The following is an 18,451-nucleotide window of genomic DNA, read 5'->3' on the forward strand; positions in this document are numbered from 1 at the left end:
AGTGACTGCTTAATGTGTACACGGTTTCCTTTTGAGATGATGAAAATGTTCTAGAACTAGATAGTGGTAATGGCTGTGGAACACTATGAATGCCCTAAATGTCACTATTGATAAATTTTACGTTATATGTATTTCAGCACAAAATAAAAATAAAGGAATAAAAATATTAAAACAAGTGCAGAACAGTTTCCCATCTGCCTCCTGAAGCAACGACTCTTAATAATTTTTGTATTTCTCCAGAGTTAGTCTACGCATACACAAGCATAACTGTTTGTGTATATATGCATATGTATTTGCATGCTCACCTGTATATATGTGTATTCCTCCTCCAAATGTTTTAATAGCTATTTTGAAAAAGTCCAAATGGAGCCAAAGCACAACTCTAGGATGGCCCGTTGCAGTCATCGATACCTGCCATGATGGAGCATTCCTCAAATTTCCAAACTATTGACTTTAATTTCCCAAAATTATTCATATACTTCTCTCCATATTATGGAATGTATTTATGAGATGTTAGTTAACATTATATTTAAAATTCTTCATGTAATAGTGACTAAATTCAGTGTTATCAGGAATATATAACCAAATTAACAAGGGGAACATGAAAGTTGTCCCCAAGATGGTGTGGGCTCATTTGACATTCCCTACTTGGTGGCAAACACCACACACTATACATCTCCTCCGAGGATTCTATCCTTTCAATTATGTGAAACAATTGTAATTGATGGTTAATGAGACACACAGGAAGAAACAATTGTGAGGTCCTAAAAGGCCTCACAACCTCTAGGGTCCATGTACTAAAGTCTCCTGAAGTGATTTGGAAGAGTTAAGAGGTCCCTTAAGAACTTTAGTACTTGGAAATGACAGAGAATTTCCAGCTCCCCAAGGGATCCTCTATATGAAGCCTACAAAAGGATCAGTAATGCAAATACGGCACTCTTTCCAGAGAAGGAAAATGAACTCGTTGTACCCTACAGAGATCCAGAGGCTTACTCCAACTAATACACCCAATTTTTATAACCTGTAGGTATAATTTCAACTTTTCTCACCCACTGTTGTTCTTAAGTACATTCAGGCTTATGACACAATCTTGAGTTTTGTTTTTTTTTTTTTTTAATATTGTCAAGGAAAGCCAAACAATTATAACATATTACAACTTGACTTTGGCTATACCCTGGTCTACCAAATTTTTTGATCATGCATCTCTAGTAAAAAAATATTTTTGGGGCACCTGGGTGGCTCAGTCGGTTGAGCGTCCGACTTCGGCTCAGGTCATGATCTTGTGGTCCGTGAGTTCGAGCCCCACGTCGGGCTCTGTGCTGACAGCTCAGAGCCTGGAGCCTGTTTCGGATTCTGTGTCTCCCTCTCTCTCTGTCCCAACCCACTCGCATTCTGTCTCTGTCTCTCTCAAAAATAAATAAGCATTAAAAAAAATTTTTTTTTAAGCCCACATCCCCAAATATGGTATTTACCTACATATATGTCTGCACTAATACATCATGTATGTTATAAAATAAATTTTTAAATAAAAAAGATGAGATAAAACACTTTCCTAACATTTAAAAATTTATTTATTAATGATACAAAATCCTTTTGTTCTTATTAAAACTTATTTTAACAATATATTTTTAGTGAAAGTGATGTGAATTTTTTTAAAATCTTGGTTTAACACTTTGCCATATGCCAAGCGGTAGGTATTATTCTCACTCTACAGATGATAAAACTGAACTTTGAGAGGTTATATAACCTGACAAATGTCAGAACTATAATGTGGCAGAGCTAGGATGCAAACTCCTATCTGTCGAACTCTAAATCCAGTGCTCTTAACCAATATATTATGAGAATGGAAGCAATCAAAGAAAACAAATTTATACTGTAGTATAAGACAAAGAATAAATCCTTCTGACCAATCAGAATGCTGTTTGCTCATCTGAATTCTTTTTAATTTAATCAATTACAATCTCTGTATGAATTAGGGTAAGTCATTTTATTTATGTGAATCTTAGTTTTCCAATATGTAAAATGAGGAGCTTCAACTAGATGAACCTTAATGTGCTTTTCAAAATTTCTTTTTAGGGTGGGAGGGAGGGGAGGGTGGGTGATGGGTATTGAGGAGGGCACCTTTTGGGATGAGCACTGGGTGTTGTATGGAAACCAATTTGACAATAAATTTCATATATTGAAAAAAAATAAATAAAATAAAATTTCTTTTTAATGTTTATTTATTTTTGACAGAGAGAGACAGAACAAGAGTAGGGGAGGGGCAGAGAGAGAGGGAGACAACAGAATCCGAAGCAGGCTCCAGGCTCTGAGCTGTCAGCACAGAGCCCGACGTGGGGCTCGAACTCACGGACCACAAGATCATGACCTGAGCCGGAGTCGGACCCTCAACCGACTGAGCCACCCAGGCGCCCCTTAATGTGCTTTTTAGCATTAAAATTCTAAGACTCAAGGCACAGAGGATTTTGGGGGTAGTGAAAAATACTATAATGGTAAATACATGTCATTATAGATTTGTCCATATCCACAGAAAGCACAACACCAAGAGTGAACCTTTATGTAAACTACAGATTTGGGATGATAATGATGTATCAAGGTAGGCTTATCAATTATGCCATTCTGGTGGGGGACGTTGATAACAGGGGAGCCTTCCCATGTGTGGGGGTAAGGGATATACAGGAAACTTTTTGTTCAATGTTGCTGTGAACTTAAAACTGTTCTAAAAAATATATATACTAGGGGCGCCTGGGTGGCGTAGTCGGTTAAGCGTCCGACTTCAGCCAGGTCACGATCTCGCGGTCCGTGAGTTCGAGCCCCGCGTCGGGCTCTGGGCTGATGGCTCGGAGCCTGGAGCCTGTTTCCGATTCTGTGTCTCCCTCTCTCTCTGCCCCTCCCCCGTTCATGCTCTGTCTCTCTCTGTCCCAAAAATAGATAAACGTTGAAAAAAAAAAATTTAAAAAATATATATACTAAAACAATTCTAGGACTCAAATATGAGAGCAAATGAGGCAAAGATCTATTAAGCAGAATAACCAGACCTTTGCTGATCTCCACATTAGGCAGGTTAAAGATGTCAAGGTCCATCACTCCTCCTTTTGTCTCTTCTGAGAGGTCCAAGAGGACCAGTCTGTCTGCAATGCCCTGTACAGTACAATAACAAAAAAGAACATACAGCATTACACAAACACAGCCAGTTACTCAATTTCAGTTCATTTAGAAGGAAGCTAAAGGGGAATGCATGGGCCTAAAATGCTCTCTTATGAAGGAAAAATAACACGACAGCAATAAAAGGGACTTGTAAGCAAGAAATTACTATGAACTTGAGTAATGTAATCCTTTAGGCTTGACTGAAAACTGGGATCTAGTAGGACTTAACTAAGAGGTCACAGATGGCAGGTTTCCTTTGATGGAACAATGCGTAATAAAGATGACTTGGTGCACTCAATATATTTGCTGTCATTCTTGAGTTTATGTTTTCATTTTGATGTCACAATTTCCATTCTGAAAGTACTTAAGAGTGATTTTTTGGTCTATTTTAGCGCCTCATTTCTAGCATGAAAGTCAATACTAATGCCAAGTTTCTCTCTAAAAAAAAAAAAAAGGATAATAGCCATATATCTAAAATTAAATCCTATTATCATGTAGAACTCTCCTCAGAAATCTTGTGGAAAACAGTCCAGGAGCACCTGGGTGGCTCAGTCAGTTGAGCATCCAATTTCAGCTCAGGTCATGATCTTGTGGTTCGTGAATTCAAGCCTCACATCGGGGTTGCTGCTGTCAGCTCAGAGCCCACTTCGGATCCTCTGTCCCTCTCTCTCTGTGCCTCCCACACTTGCGCCTTCCCAAAAATAATATTAAAAAAAAAAAAGAAAGAAGGAAAAGGAAAACATTACATATGCTTGTCAATGGCTCCCTGGGTACCATGTAAATGATGGCATAGAAACTCCTCAGAATCAGGTTACCTTTGTGAAAGGTCTTTTTCTCAAGTGGTAAGCGGTTTGAGGATCTTTCCTATATTAGAGTGCAGAAGCAAGAGTACCCAGGGATCCAGCAGACTATCAAGCAGAAAGGACAAAAGAAAAGCAATAGGACTCATTAGCTCTGTCACACTGGGCAAGTCACTGAACTTGGCCTTACTTCATGGGGTTATGAAGATTAATTTTGTGACACAGAGCTGGCAGGGAGCAGTCCTTTCTAAACTGTACCTACTAATTTTATTATTGTCAGCCACACTCATAAGACGAATGTAAAAAAAAAAAAGAAAAGAAAAACAAAACTATGAGTTACCATCTTCATTTATGAGACATGCAAAGATCCAAAAGTTAAACATCAAAAGTGCGGGGAAAACAGGCATCCTCACACACTGTGGGTATGAGAATAAACTGGTATAATTGATATGGAGGATAATTTGACAAGTTCTATCAAAATTTAAAAACATAGTAATTTGTTTATTCCATCTATCTCATTTATAGAAATTATCCAACAAGTTTATTAGTACATGTGTAAAAGGATACATTATGTGTAAGGTTTTCTTTTTTTTTTTTTTTTAATGTTTATTTATTTTTGAGAGAGACAGAGAGAGAGAGAGAGAGAGAGAGAGACAAAGCGCAAGCAGAAGAGGGGCAGAGAGAGAAGGAGACACAGAATCTGAGCAGGCTCCAGGCTCTGAGCTGTCAGCCAGAGCCTGACACGGGGCCCAAACCCATGAATGGTGAGATCATGACCCAAGCTGAAGCTGGACACTTAAACAACTGAGCCACCCAGACACCCCACGTATAAGGTTTTCAAAAGACAAGACACAACTTAAATGTCCATCAGTAACAACAACAGCAATAATGGTATTGTTATATTATTATAGCATTATTATGGCATTATTGCAATAATGGTAAACAACAGCAGTATAACATAATGGTTTAGAGAAGAACTTCCCAAGCCTTAAGGGATCAGCATTCAGTAGATCAGTGCAGCACATGGACATGTTGGCTGGGGGGGGGGGGGGGTTGTTATATGCAGATTTACTTCCATAGGTCTGGGCTGGGGCCTGAGATAATGTAATTCTAAGAAGATCTCAGATGTTGCCAATGCTGCTGGTCTGAAAGTCACATGCTGACAGTAAAGATTTAGAATACAGGCTCTATAAATAAGACTGCTTCACTTCAAATCCTGCCCCCATTTATTAACAGTGTGACTTTGGGCAAGCTGCATAATCTCCCTCTGCCTTCATTTGCAAATTGGCAGTAACCATAACATCTAACCCACAAGGCTGTTGTAAAAAATAAGTCAAGTGTCTAGCTGAGTGCCTGGCACTCAATAAGCATTCAGTTAAACGCTAGTTACCGCTGCTACCACCACAAGCGACACTATTATGACTACTATTGTATCATAATATTTTATATATTGTACCTTGTATCCAAATATTAATGTTTATAAAGAAAAATGGGAAAAAACTTCCATTTAGACAGCTTACAGACAAAGGAATACTGATAGTGAGACTCTTCTAACAGCTGAAGGAACATGACTTTAAGGGACCTTCTTGTACTTACCAAAACCAAATAAAATTGATAAAACTCAGTACTGCTAGGAATGTCAAAAATCAGGTTGATGTGCACAGTGTTATCAGCAGCATAAATTAGTTCTGCCTTTCTGCAGCGCAATCTAGCAATATGTAGTTAAGTCCCACAAAGACCATTCGTGCCCTGACTCACTAGTACTGTTTTTGAGACTATGTGTACCTAAAAGAAAATTCAGAGGAGAAAATAAGCAACTTGTAAGGCAATGTTTATGGAAGCATTCTGTTTAGTAACAAAAGAACTGAAAACAATTCAAATTCAAATTCCAGTTAAGAGGGAATAGTGTATTCACATGGAGGGTGGAGATGAAACGAAGTCAAAAGTTAGCATATGTTATTCTGTGCAGCCAGCTTTTAAAATTTTCTAGCTCCCTGGATACACTTTAATTACTTGCTGAAGTAGAACCTATCTCCAAGACATATGTGAGTCTGAAATAAGAAGGGAAGAATTTAGATGGCAAACAATCAAATTTTAATAGAAAAGAAAAAATGAAACTCCAGCTACCAAATAAACAGAGAGGGACAGCTATTCTACTGTGGGCTACATCTTGAAATGACAGACACGCTGTTACCACGATACTGGGACCCTGGAGCGTCTTCTGAACCTCTCTGGAATGGAATGTAAGCCTTTCTGCAAATAATTTATATACCAAAGATCTAGTAAAAAGGAGTGATGGAAAAATAAACAAATTGCAAACTAGTGTAAAATATCCACTCAGAAACTACGATCCTAAGAGAAAGTGGAGTTATTACACCAGAAAAGGCAATCTTCAAGGAAAAAAAAATGTTAATTTTAGAAAAAGCTAAAATTAAGTATTATATTAAATAAGAGTTTAATTAAAGCGGCATGACTCAGAAAACACAAAGGAATTTGTGACTAAGTGGGATAAATGTCACATTGAGGTTTCCCTTGGATAGGATGATGAGCCGATTGTTCAAGTCACTTTTTTAAAGCCTATTCTGTGACTAAGTACTAATTAAGAAGCAATATCTCTGATGAGAGCTTTCAGCTTTTTTTTTTTTTTTGCCAACTTACTAAATATATTTGAAGGCAAAGTGAGGTTTTCCCACATGACAAGATGAAGCCATTATTTCTTATATGTTAAACACACACTGCTTAAAAGTGTAGCAATATGATAGATGGATTTATAACCACTGTGCTTACGTACCTTTGCTGAGATTGCTAATGTGCAGGCAATTCCCAGTTCTCCACCTCCAACCACAGTAATTTTATTGACTGTTTTATGCTCATGATTTGCCCAGTTCTTTGAATTTATGTCTGAAACACCTAGAAATAAAAGTGGATTATTATGAGAATTTTAAAATAGTATCAAAAACCTTTTTTAGCATCAAAAAAAAAAAATACACCAACCTTCAATAACTTGGACAGAAAACATGGTGCTAGTCTATAAGAAGCATGCAAAAATACTTGAACAAATGAAATGCAAGACAGGAATCTCATTAAATGTTATATTAAATAGAGGCTACCTCCTTAAAAAGAAAAAACCTGGGGCGCCTGGGTGGCGCAGTCGGTTAAGCGTCCGACTTCAGCCACGTCACGATCTCGTGGTCCGTGGGTTCGAGCCCCGCGTCGGGCTCTGGGCTGATGGCTCAGAGCCTGGAGCCTGTTTCCGATTCTGTGTCTCCCTCTCTCTCTGCCCCTCCCCCGTTCATGCTCTGTCTCTCTCTGTCCCAAAAATAAATAAAAAACGTTGAAAAAAAAAATTAAAAAAAAAAAAAAAGAAAAAACCTTTCCAAACATTTAAAAAAATATTATATAAGACTAAAAACTAGGATTTCCATAATTCTGAAAAACATTCTGATTCTTACTGCTCTGGTCTACAATGCAAAAATGTTTAACGCCTTACTGAAGTTTACAAGCATGGATTTTGCTTTTTGTTCAATGAGAAACACTGAGAATCATAGATTTTCTGGTCCGATATATTGAATGAGGCAAAAAGCCACATAAAAATACAATGAAAAAGTTTGGGATCATTAATATATATCAAATGATTTGGAACAAAACACAAATTATTTTATCTGTCAGTATAAGGGTAATTCTTTTACATTTTAAGAAACCATATTCATTGGAACTATATGGTAACACACTGATAAATGTGTAGAAATTTTTGATTCAACACAGATATACATAGCTACATGAATATATTTACTTATAGAAATCTAGTAGCAGCGGGCGCCTGGATGGCTCAGTGGGTTTAGAGTCAGATTCTTGATTTTGGCTCAGGTCATGTTGTCATGGTTCATGGGATCGAGCCCTATGTCAGGCTTTGGGCTGACAGCATGGAGCCTGCTTGAGATTCTCTCTCTCCCTCTCTCTCTCTCTCTCTCTCTCTGCCCCTCCCTTGCTCGTGCTTTCTCTCTCTCTCGAAATAAATATTTAAAAAAAATTTTTTTTAATGTTTATTTATTTTTAAGAGAGAGACAGACCGTGAGTGGGGGAGGGACAGAGAGAGAAGGAAGACACAGAATCCAAAGCAGGCTCCAGGCTCTGAGCTGTCAGCACAGAGCCTGATGCGGGGCTCGAACGCACCAACCGCGAGATCACCACCTGAGCCGAAGTCAGACGTTCAACTGACTGAGCCACCCAGATGCTCCAAAATAAGTATTTTTTTTTAAAGAAAAAGAAAGCAAGTAGCAGAGAGTAAAGGATATTAGAAATTGTAAACTCATAACTCTCTGATTAACAAAAATACAAACCTTCAGTGATTTTTGCAATATAGGCTAGCAAGTCTACCTGCCGTGCCTCATCAGACGATGGTAGAGAATACAGGGGAAGTTCCTCTTGAAACTTGGCAATCATTTCTTTAATTAGTCCAACAATGACAGACTTAGGCTGCAGAATACACACAAAGGGAAAAGTGATGCAAAGATTTTGCTCAAGAATACTACCTTATTAATCTATGCATTGTTAAAGAGTTAACCCAAAGAAAGTTTTACATTATGCTCTTATTTTTTGAAAATTATCATACAAATTCGATGATACTTTTAACTGAAAAGTTACTTAATTCTTTTACCTGAAAACTAGAGAAATGCTAATCCAGCTCTCCAAAAGATGGGAAAATAGCATGACTATGCTTACTAGCAGAGTACCTATATTCAGGAACAGTCTTTTTTTAAGCTTTTTATTTTGAAATTATTGCGGACTTATAGAAAAGTCACAAAAATAGTACAAAGAATTTTCATATACTCTTCACCCAGGTCACTCAAATGTTAACATTTTAACACATATATTTTCTCAGTCTGTGTCCCTCTACATATTTTTCTGAACAAACTGAGAATAAATTGTAGATCTGATACCTTTCCACCCCTAAATACTTTAGTGTATATTTCCTAAAAGAAAAAACAAAACAGACATTCTCCTATGTAAGCATTATCAAATCAGAAAAGTGACACTGATAAAATATTATCTAATCCAGTACTGTTTCTTTTAATTTATTAAGCAACCTTAGTGAAATTCACTTAACCTCTCTGAGCTTCAGGGTTATCAGCAATATAATATGAATAATAAATCCCAAGTAGCTATCATGAGAAACAAATGCATGCAAACATATGCTGTGAGTATAAAATATTTATTAGTATTGAAAATATTTAGCAGTTTGCTTATTTTGAAAAGGATTTAATTTCCCAAAGTCTGAGAGATTCATTACTTATATATTAAGAGGATGAAGCTATTAGGATCAAAAGCTCAAACACCTTTGAAGACCAAGCAGATAACATAATGTGGGAAGTTGGCAAGTTTAAGAACTTTGGGGAGATGGTTGTACAAACTGGAGTGTACATACAGGCATTCAAATTCGTATTAAGAGCAAAACAAACCCACTTTTCTGTTCAACAAAACTCTGTAAGTCTAACACGGCACACTGAATTTCTTGGGGAAAACATCTGCAATCTTTGGCCTAGACAGCCTCTAGATTCCTTCCAGCTCCAAAATTCTATGTAATTCTATCACATAATTATAATTCCAACTACGTGAGGAACTTAAAGTTACTGCAGTACTTTTAAATAGGGCAATTTAAGACTAGTTTTAACTTAAAAAAAAAAAGACCAGTTTTAGCTTATAATAAAGAGGCTCAGAATAGTAAAGTGAAATCAATAGTGTCTGAACTCAAATCAAATACAACCTCAACTAGGTTAATAGGGCTATCTCTAAGTATTTATTAAACAAACAAAACTATGAAAAGAGATGCCAATGAAAACCAGAAAAAGGGAACTGGAAAGATGAATTCCCACAACAGGGAACAGATGTCAAAATATCGTTTGAGGATAGCTGGGGGGGGGGGGGGGAGGGGGGAGGGGAGGCGGAAAGAAGGGTAAAAATGGCTGAAGGCGATAAACAATTAAAAAAAGAAGGAACCTAGGGGCGCCTGGGTGGCTCAGTCGGTTGTGCATCTGACTCTGGCTCAGGTCATGATCTCACGGTTCGTTAGTTCGAGACCTGCATTGGGCTCTGTGCTGATGGCCTGGAGCCCGGAACCTGCTTCAGATTCTGTGTCTCCCTCTCTCTCTGCCCCTCTGCCACTCACACTCTGACTCTCTCTCAAAAATAAACAAACATTTAAAAAAATTTTTTTAAAAAGGAACATAAGTGATCAATATATGAAAAATACTTTAATTTCTCAAATAATCAAACAACTAAACATTAAGATATCATTTTTGTCCCTCCAATGGATAAATTTTTATTATGTCCTATTCATCACATTAAATTGGCAATCCTATTAAATAAAATCACGACATAATGCAAATGATGTACAAATTCATAAAGTAAAAGGTCAATGTTCCTGCACCTAAACTCCACTACCAACCACTTGGTGTTCATCCCTTCTTGTATTTTTTTCTTCTTTTTAAAGGTTTTACATATATGAAAAATAGAGAAAACTGTAAAAACAAAGTAAAACGTGTCCATAATTGCATGCTTTTTCACAGGATGTATATAAAACAAAAAGTGATAATCCTAACACCATCCTTTACTCTAATCTCGCTTGACTCAACATACTCCTGATCTCCTTCAGGGATCTCTGGTCCTCCTGCCCTACAATTTTCTAGGTATATATAAATATATTATAAATTATCCTTTCATAAAGATCTTAATTACTTATAAAAATGAGAACATATTGTACATCCTTGTAAGTAAATATATAGAGATAAGCAAAGGTTTGTTTTGCTTTAATGATAATATCTTCTGGTTAGGGCAAGAGTGCTGGAAAACTGGCATTCTACACTGATTTCAAGTGATGGTAGAAATACATTTTGTCTACCTTCTGGAGGCCAAGTTGGCAATATGTAAGAATAGCCTTCAAAATATTTCTAAGCTTTGATTCAGTAATTTCATTCCTAGAGATTAATCATTAGGAAATTATTAAATATTTATAATGTATACACATTTATGCTTATATGTATTTACATCTGAGGATGCTTATCATTAAATTTCTAACAACAGAGCAATCTGTAAATATATTATGCCAATATCCTTATGCTAGATCATCGGGCAACCAATTAAAGACCATGTATTTTGAACAGATTGTTTAATATGAGACATGCTCAATATAATAATGGTAGATGAAAAATACAGAAAACAAAATTACATAATGTGAGAAATTTAAAGCAAATAAACTAGTTACATATATCATTACAAAATTACATAATGTGAGAACTTTCAAGCAAATAAACTAATTACATATATCATTGTGAATGCATTTTTAAAACTTAATGCTCAGTTAAAACAAAACATGTAATAAAAGATTATATACAGTATGATTCAATTTACATAAAGGTCAAAAACAGGCAAAACAAAAAATACATTCTTTTTTTATTTAAGTTTTTATTTAGTTATTTTGAGAGAGCAAAAGAGAGAGGGGGCACGTAGGGAGAAGCAGAGAGAGAGGGAGAGAGAGAATCCCAAGCAGGCTCTGCACTGTCAGCACAGAGCCAAATGAGGAGCTTGAACTCACAAACTGTGAGATCATGACCTGAGCCAAAGTCGGATACTTAACCAACTGACTCCCCCAGGCCCTCCCAAGACTATAAATAAATACATATATTACATAAAAATCTCTAATAAGGAGGGACTAGGAAATAATGCCCAATATCTTGCTAGTAGCTTTTCATGTGCTTTATAAGCAGTAAACAACTATAAAAAGAGAGGGAGCAAATAATAGTTGGCTCCAGACCTGGAGAGAGTGCTTCATGCAGGCTGCTGTCTGTCACTGGGGTTCTGGAACCTAGGTGACTCTAGGGAGCTCAATTTAAAATTACCTTCAAAGACCATATGAGGAGTGTCATTAAAAGAAAATTCACTTATTTGTACCATGAGAAAAATAATTTGTACCACCAGAAAAATAAAAACTTTTACAAGAAAATCCAAATTGATCTTACATGGCTCCAGTTTTGAAGATAGGGCAAGTATATTCTGCCTTGAGCATCCACATGTTTTCCAACTGAGACACCCATATTTGCAGTTGGCTTTAAGAAGCAAATGGGGGGAGCAAAAGGGTGGGAATCCAAGATCCACAAACGAATTGGTATGTTATATGTATTACCTATTTGAGACAAAATAAACACATCTTCAAATAATGATGAAGCATATACATTATATTTATGGTACAGCTAGGTGACATCTTAAGACCTGTAGTCAAGTGCATATATAAAGAATTTACATAAATCGAGGCCTACTTCTCCATTTTCATGTTCCCATTAAAGCACCAGCATAACATCTGAAGAAATTTAATTAAGACAATGGCCAGCTCATCCAATTCAATTCAATAATATTTACAGGACCTATTGTACCAGGAGTCTGGGATACAGTATCTTCTCTATGTAACCTCTCTGCCCCACCCAAGCAGAGCTATTGTACCTTTCTTTAAAGGTAGTGGACACTTTTATTTTTATACTTATTCTGCACTGAAGTTACTTGCCTACAGATCTGTGTCTCCTTTTACACAGTAAACTTCCAGAGGGTTAGGTATTATTCATTTCTATTTTCCCCACACCAAGTATAGAGCCCAACATACTGATTGCTCAATAAAGGTTTCCTATATGCATAAGAATAAGTGAATGAATAAACACATGAAAAATTAATGAATTAACAAAGACGAATTTGTTACTTCATTTGATACTTCATTTGTTACTTCATTTGATACTGACCCGCAAATTACTCACTAACCATCATCAAGCTGGGTTAGATCACAGAACTTAGAGCTGAAAAGAACCTTAAGCATCACCTTGCCCAGTGTACTGAGAGACAGGAACTTGAGTACATGATCTTCCAACCACACACGTGTAATGTCATGACTACTGAGAGCCAAAACCTCTGACAGCTCTGGTTGCCAGGAAGCCCAAATCTACGACCTAATAAAAGTGTAAAAACTAAACTTAAACTAGAAATCTGATCAACTCCATTAGCTGTATCTATTGTATCTCCTGATGGTCAATTCCTGCACTCACAGTCTGACTGCATGTCTTTCACTATACTTACAAACATGGCTGCTCGGGACCAAGAATGCCTAAGTTTAAATCCTAGTTTCACCCACAACTACTAGCTCTATGATTTTAGGCCAGTTATTTAACTTGTCTGTGCCTCAATTCCTTCCTCTATAAAATGGAAATAGTAATAATAGCTCCTACCCCATAGGGTTGTTGTAAGGATGAAATTAGTTGAGGTATGTAAGATGCTTAGAACAGTACATCATACAGTAAGTACCATGAAGGGTTGGCAATTTTTGCAATTTACTTCAAACCCATGTTGAAGGTTTAACTATAGGGCAGGTATAAATAAAAAAGTATTGTTTTCTGCTGAAATCTTTTTCTTGCTAAGAAAATCATCCTTCCACTGACAGCTACTTTTCTCATCTTGTTTCTTCCTCTAAGGATACAACAATACTCAACCCTGTATGCACATTAGAAACACTCAAGAAACTTGGAAACATACCAATACCTATGCCACTCTCCCAGTTTCTGATCCAATGGGATGGGGTATGGACAACATTTTTTAAAAGCTTCCCATGTAATGCTAATGTGCAACTAAGATTGCAAATCAGTATTACAGAAATGCCCTAATACTTGTGGGTCTATTATTTTATATCAGCAGTACTGAGAACAACACTCCTCTTCTATTTTTGTCTAAGTATTAAAAAAATTTTCTTAATTGAGATATAACTGACATATAACATAACAGTTTCACCGTACAACATAATGATTTGGTATTTGTACCTATTGCAAGATGGTCACTACAATAAGTCTAGTTAACATCTGTCACCATAGTGTCTAAGTATTTACTATTTGGCTATCGGCATAGCTACTGATCCACAGATAATTCTGAATATAAAGTCATGTGACTGTAGCACCACAAAGTGACTGACAGGTACTGAGACACCATCAAATTTCTCCAAAAGCAATTATTCTGTCTAATGTTACATACTCTCTAGAGAGTGTTTTTCAAATAGTGGTCGCAATAAATGGGTCACAAAATTAATTTAGTGGGCTGCAAGCAATATTTTCAAATGGAATTGAAAAGAAAATAGAATACATGACAGGTATTATGGTGTTTCTTTTTTTCTAATTTACTTTTGAGAGAGAGAGAGAAAGAGAGATAGGGAGAGGGAGAATCCCAAGCAGGCTCCACATGGTCAGTGCAGAGCCCAATGTGTGGCTCAAACCCACAAACTGTGAGATCATGACCTGAGCTGAAATCAAGAGTCAGATGCTTAAACGACTGAGCCACCCAGGCACCCCTGGCAGTTTCATGTATTAATGTACATATGTACATTACATGTACATATAATGCACATGTACTCACATGTACACATATGAGTGCGTGCACATGCATGTATGCTAGCTGTGTATATAAAAGCACAGTATTTCTTATTGTGGGTCACAGTCAAGACATTTGAAAGCCACTGTTCTAGGCCATGCAAATTTTCTTGTTACATAATATAGCTGGAGTAGCCAAATCTCCATGGTGTCACTTTCCGTGTTAAGTACCACACATTAAAGAAAAGGCAAGAAATGTCTATTGATGGTATCTTCCTAGTTGATCAAGGATCTGCTGCCCCCATCAATGCTCTTCCCCAGCAGCATTCATGCATTTTACTAGCCCGTGCCTGGCAAAGCAACTGATGAGCCTGATTCCCATGTCCAACTGGTAAGATTTCACTACTGGTGTTCTGCTCTCTTCTTCCTTTCTTCTTTCCCATTCTTTTCTGTCAGCCACTGCCCTGCCTCATTCCCTGCCCACTTAGCTTTTGGGAGTTCATTACCAAAGAGTCAGAAATCCTGGTAGAGTCCTCAGATCTGAAGTAATTATATCATAAAAATATAATTTAAGTTAGCTGTAAATAAAATTCAGATGGGTATCACTTATTAAGATGATACATATCTCTCAAGTACAGTGGATGAATAAAAAGTGTCATCATAACCTTCACACAATCTTGGAGAGATAATAAGAAATGATTCAGAAAATGTCTGCAGATACACATAAGGAAATATCAATGGAAGATTCATCTGGGGAATAGGACTGGGTAGGAGGTTAGTTATAAGCTTAACCTCATCCCTTCTCAATTTTTAAGTTTTTTTTTTTTTAGCACAAGTATGTATTATTATTATACTAATAAAACTAAGAACTGAAAGAAATACAGGATTAAGCATTATGTGCCAGGCACTATGCCAAGAGCTTTACTTATGGCAATTCACTTAATCCTCATAATTCTGGAGTTAGTATCTATTATTGTAACATTTTACAAATTCTGGAGTTAGTATCTATTATTGTAACATTCTGACCTCTGATCAGCAGGAAGTAACTAATATGGATCACAAAGAGTTGATATAATTCTACTCAAAAGCAAAGAAAAAAGAGTGTACTGCAAAAAAAAAAAAAAAAAAGTACTTCGGTACAATTACTACCTTGGAAGATCCAGCTTAAGGATCAATGAAATAACTCCTCGGCTTTAGGAAACGCAGAACGCCAATGAGGGGCATTTTACCAATGATATTAAAATAAGATTTATGCCCTCCTGTTACCCCCTCACACTATCTTTGAAACCGAAATGCTATTAAGCAGTGATTCACTTGATGAGCTCCTCTGTTAATATGTAATTACCCTTGACATCATTGGGGTGGGTAAGAATCGGGAATGAAATCAATCAACCAATCACTGGGGTGGGCAATAATTCTCTCTCTCTCTAACATCTAATCATAATAAATGCAGAACACAAGTAATGGGGAACAGGTCTGAGTAAAGTTTTCTAGGCAGCCAGAAAAGAGTCTGAGAGTTTGGCAGGAGAGGAACAAGGAGGAAAATAAAAATCAATTCTGCAATTTCTGCAGAGCCCAGCTCACTGCTCATCTACTTCCATCTCGAACCATATTCTTATGTATAAAAACCAAACTGAGGGGCGCCTGGGTGGCTCAGTCGGTTAAGCAGCCGACTTCGGTACAGGTCATGATCTCGCAGTCCGTGAGTTCGAGCCCCGCGTCAGGCTCTGGGCTGACAGCTCAGAGCCTGGAGCCTGTTTCAGATTCTGTGTCTCCCTCTCTCTGACCCTCCCCCGTTCATGCTCTGTCTCTCTCTGTCTCAAAAATAAATAAACGTTAAATAAAAATTTTTTTTAATAAAAAAAAATACAAACCAAACTGAATTCCTATGCATTTCCTATGCCAAAGGAGGTGTCATAATGGGACATAAACAGTGGCAGAATAAAACATGAGTGAACCTCACGCAGTGAGTGATCATGGAGGGGCAGAAATTAAGAAGGGTTTGTTAACAGTCTAGGACTACCATAATGAAGTACCTACTTCGAAAAAAGTCCCCCAAAATACAGCTTCTTGGTGTCTTTTGGGCAGTGTCTTCCTATAATACAGTGCTGAGTTTTTTGTAAAGAAGCAAATTCCACCATTCTCTCCCCATTTGTTTTCAGGTCCTCCTCATCCCTTTTTAGTTACCTCCTCTCTCAACTGCCCAGCAAATTCATTTATTACTAAGCCCCTTCAGTCAGTAATCAAATAAACTCAACCATGCAACAAATATTTACCAAGTATTTTCTATAAACACAGCACTATGTATTAGTGATTTGGGATATTAACCCTCTTGGGATTACAGACCAGGAATAGGTTTTTAGTGGTGGGATTTCAGACACCCCTTCAGAAACATCTATTAGAACCAAAGCTTCACTGGTTTTCTTCACATCATACCATATACGCAATCACCTATAATACCTACCTGAAAGGTTAGTCCTCTTGAACACTGATAGAAGTAGGTTTGGACAAATAGGAAGAGTTAAGAATGGGGGAACTAGCGATTTTTTGTTTGTTTGTTTTTTGGCAAACACTTAGCTATCACTTGATAGCAGGCAGATCACTTGAAAATATGATGCCTTCTTTGAGTTTTAATGGCCCCCAACTTCCTACTGGAGTTTCAAGTTACAGTCTGATACAAGCCGTGTGGATTTAGGTAAATCGCTTGACTAGGCTAAGACTGAGTTTCACCCATACAATGGGGACATCATACACAGGGAAACGGAGAGGATCAAAACATTGATGTAATGGAGAAGAAGGTGTGATCCTTGCATTTTGCTATGGAAAGCAAAGAGAACTGTCCATAAAATCAGGCCTGTCTCTGTGTAGGGGCCCAGGGCAGGCTGCCCCAAGATGGGCCACTTTGGCACAAAGATTATTTTGAGTTAAAAGTAATCAAAACTTGGCAGATTCAGGAAAAGCTTTCTTCCTCCCTCTCAACTGCCTAAATTACAATGGGAGGAAGAGCCTGTGCCTGGAAGAGAGCTATTAAAAGAGACTCCCCTTTACCTAGAGTTTAGCTGCATAACAGGGCAACCTTTGTTTTTCCAAGTATCTCCTTTCCCTTCTTGCTAGTGGTCTTTCTCCCTTTTGTGTCCGCGGGCCCTCCCCTCTCCTTAGCTCAGATAAGCTTCATGCTCCCTCACTGTCCTTGGAATCTCATGTCTGTATGGATTCCCCACTACGCACACCTACTAAGTTTGATTTTCTCCTGTTAACCTGTCTTATGTCAATTTGATTTTAAGTCCAGCTGGAAGGACTACAGGGCAGAGGAAGGTCTTCCTCCCCAACATCTGTCTTACTCTCCTCTGTACCCCAGCACCTAGCAGACTAGTGGGCACATAGTTGATACTCGTTAAGTATTTTTTGAACTGAATTGAATTTGTCGATATTAATCTAGGCCACCTTGAATGGGACAGCATTCTGCTATATGCAATAAGGTTCTGTGTACATCATGTTATATGTGAAAATACTTTAGAGAATGTTATGGGACTAAACAAATGTAAGCTCTTGTTAAACTGTTCTTTTACAAAATTCCCACATTTTCTCAACTTCCACACTTACCATGGTACATCACAGGAATAGTGCCAGTGAAATTCAGCAGGTCTTTCTGGGAACTATCTTTGAACACTGGAAGAAAAATAAAAGCCCCAAAATGTACACTCAAAAGTAGAAAAAACTGTATGAAAGTTTGTGCACACACATACCCACATACAGAAGCACACCTAATTTTTAAGGTTCATCATCTAGGCATCTGTAACTATGTTGACAAGGGGAAATTACCACATACTTGGCTTTTCTTTTTTAAAATTTTTTTTTTTTTTCAATGTTTATTTATTTTTGGGACAGAGAGAGACAGAGCATGAACGGGGGAGGGGCAGAGAGAGAGGGAGACACAGAATCGGAAACAGGCTCCAGGCTCTGAGCCATCAGCCCAGAGTCCGACGCGGGGCTCGAACTCACAGACCGCAAGATCGTGACCTGGCTGAAGTCGGACGCTTAACCGACTGCGCCACCCAGGCGCCCCCATACTTGGCTTTTCTTAGAAAGCCAAGAGGATAGCTGAAAGCACAGAGG

At 37.5% G+C, this 18,451-nt stretch overlaps 1 protein-coding gene across 4 annotated transcripts in view; it reads right to left on the reverse strand.

Moving 5' to 3' along the window:
* The window catches only part of UEVLD (UEV and lactate/malate dehyrogenase domains), a 52,778-nt gene that overhangs the window by 22,014 nt on the left and 12,313 nt on the right, over window positions 1-18,451 (reverse strand). For all 4 annotated transcript variants that reach the window (XM_047070321.1, XM_047070320.1, XM_047070322.1 and 1 more), the window contains 5 exons: window positions 17,939-18,004; window positions 11,963-12,126; window positions 8,288-8,423; window positions 6,739-6,857; window positions 3,039-3,141 (listed from right to left, as the gene is read on the reverse strand). In XM_047070321.1, the coding sequence (XP_046926277.1) occupies window positions 3,039-3,141; window positions 6,739-6,857; window positions 8,288-8,423; window positions 11,963-12,126; window positions 17,939-18,004 (588 nt within the window). The remainder of the gene's footprint in view (window positions 1-3,038; window positions 3,142-6,738; window positions 6,858-8,287; window positions 8,424-11,962; window positions 12,127-17,938; window positions 18,005-18,451) is intronic.

Source organism: Lynx rufus, unplaced genomic scaffold (genome assembly GCF_022079265.1).
Source record: "Lynx rufus isolate CCGP_SWC_20201006 ecotype Redwood Valley unplaced genomic scaffold, mLynRuf1.p SCAF_9, whole genome shotgun sequence".
Classification (NCBI taxonomy): Eukaryota; Metazoa; Chordata; class Mammalia; order Carnivora; family Felidae; genus Lynx; species Lynx rufus.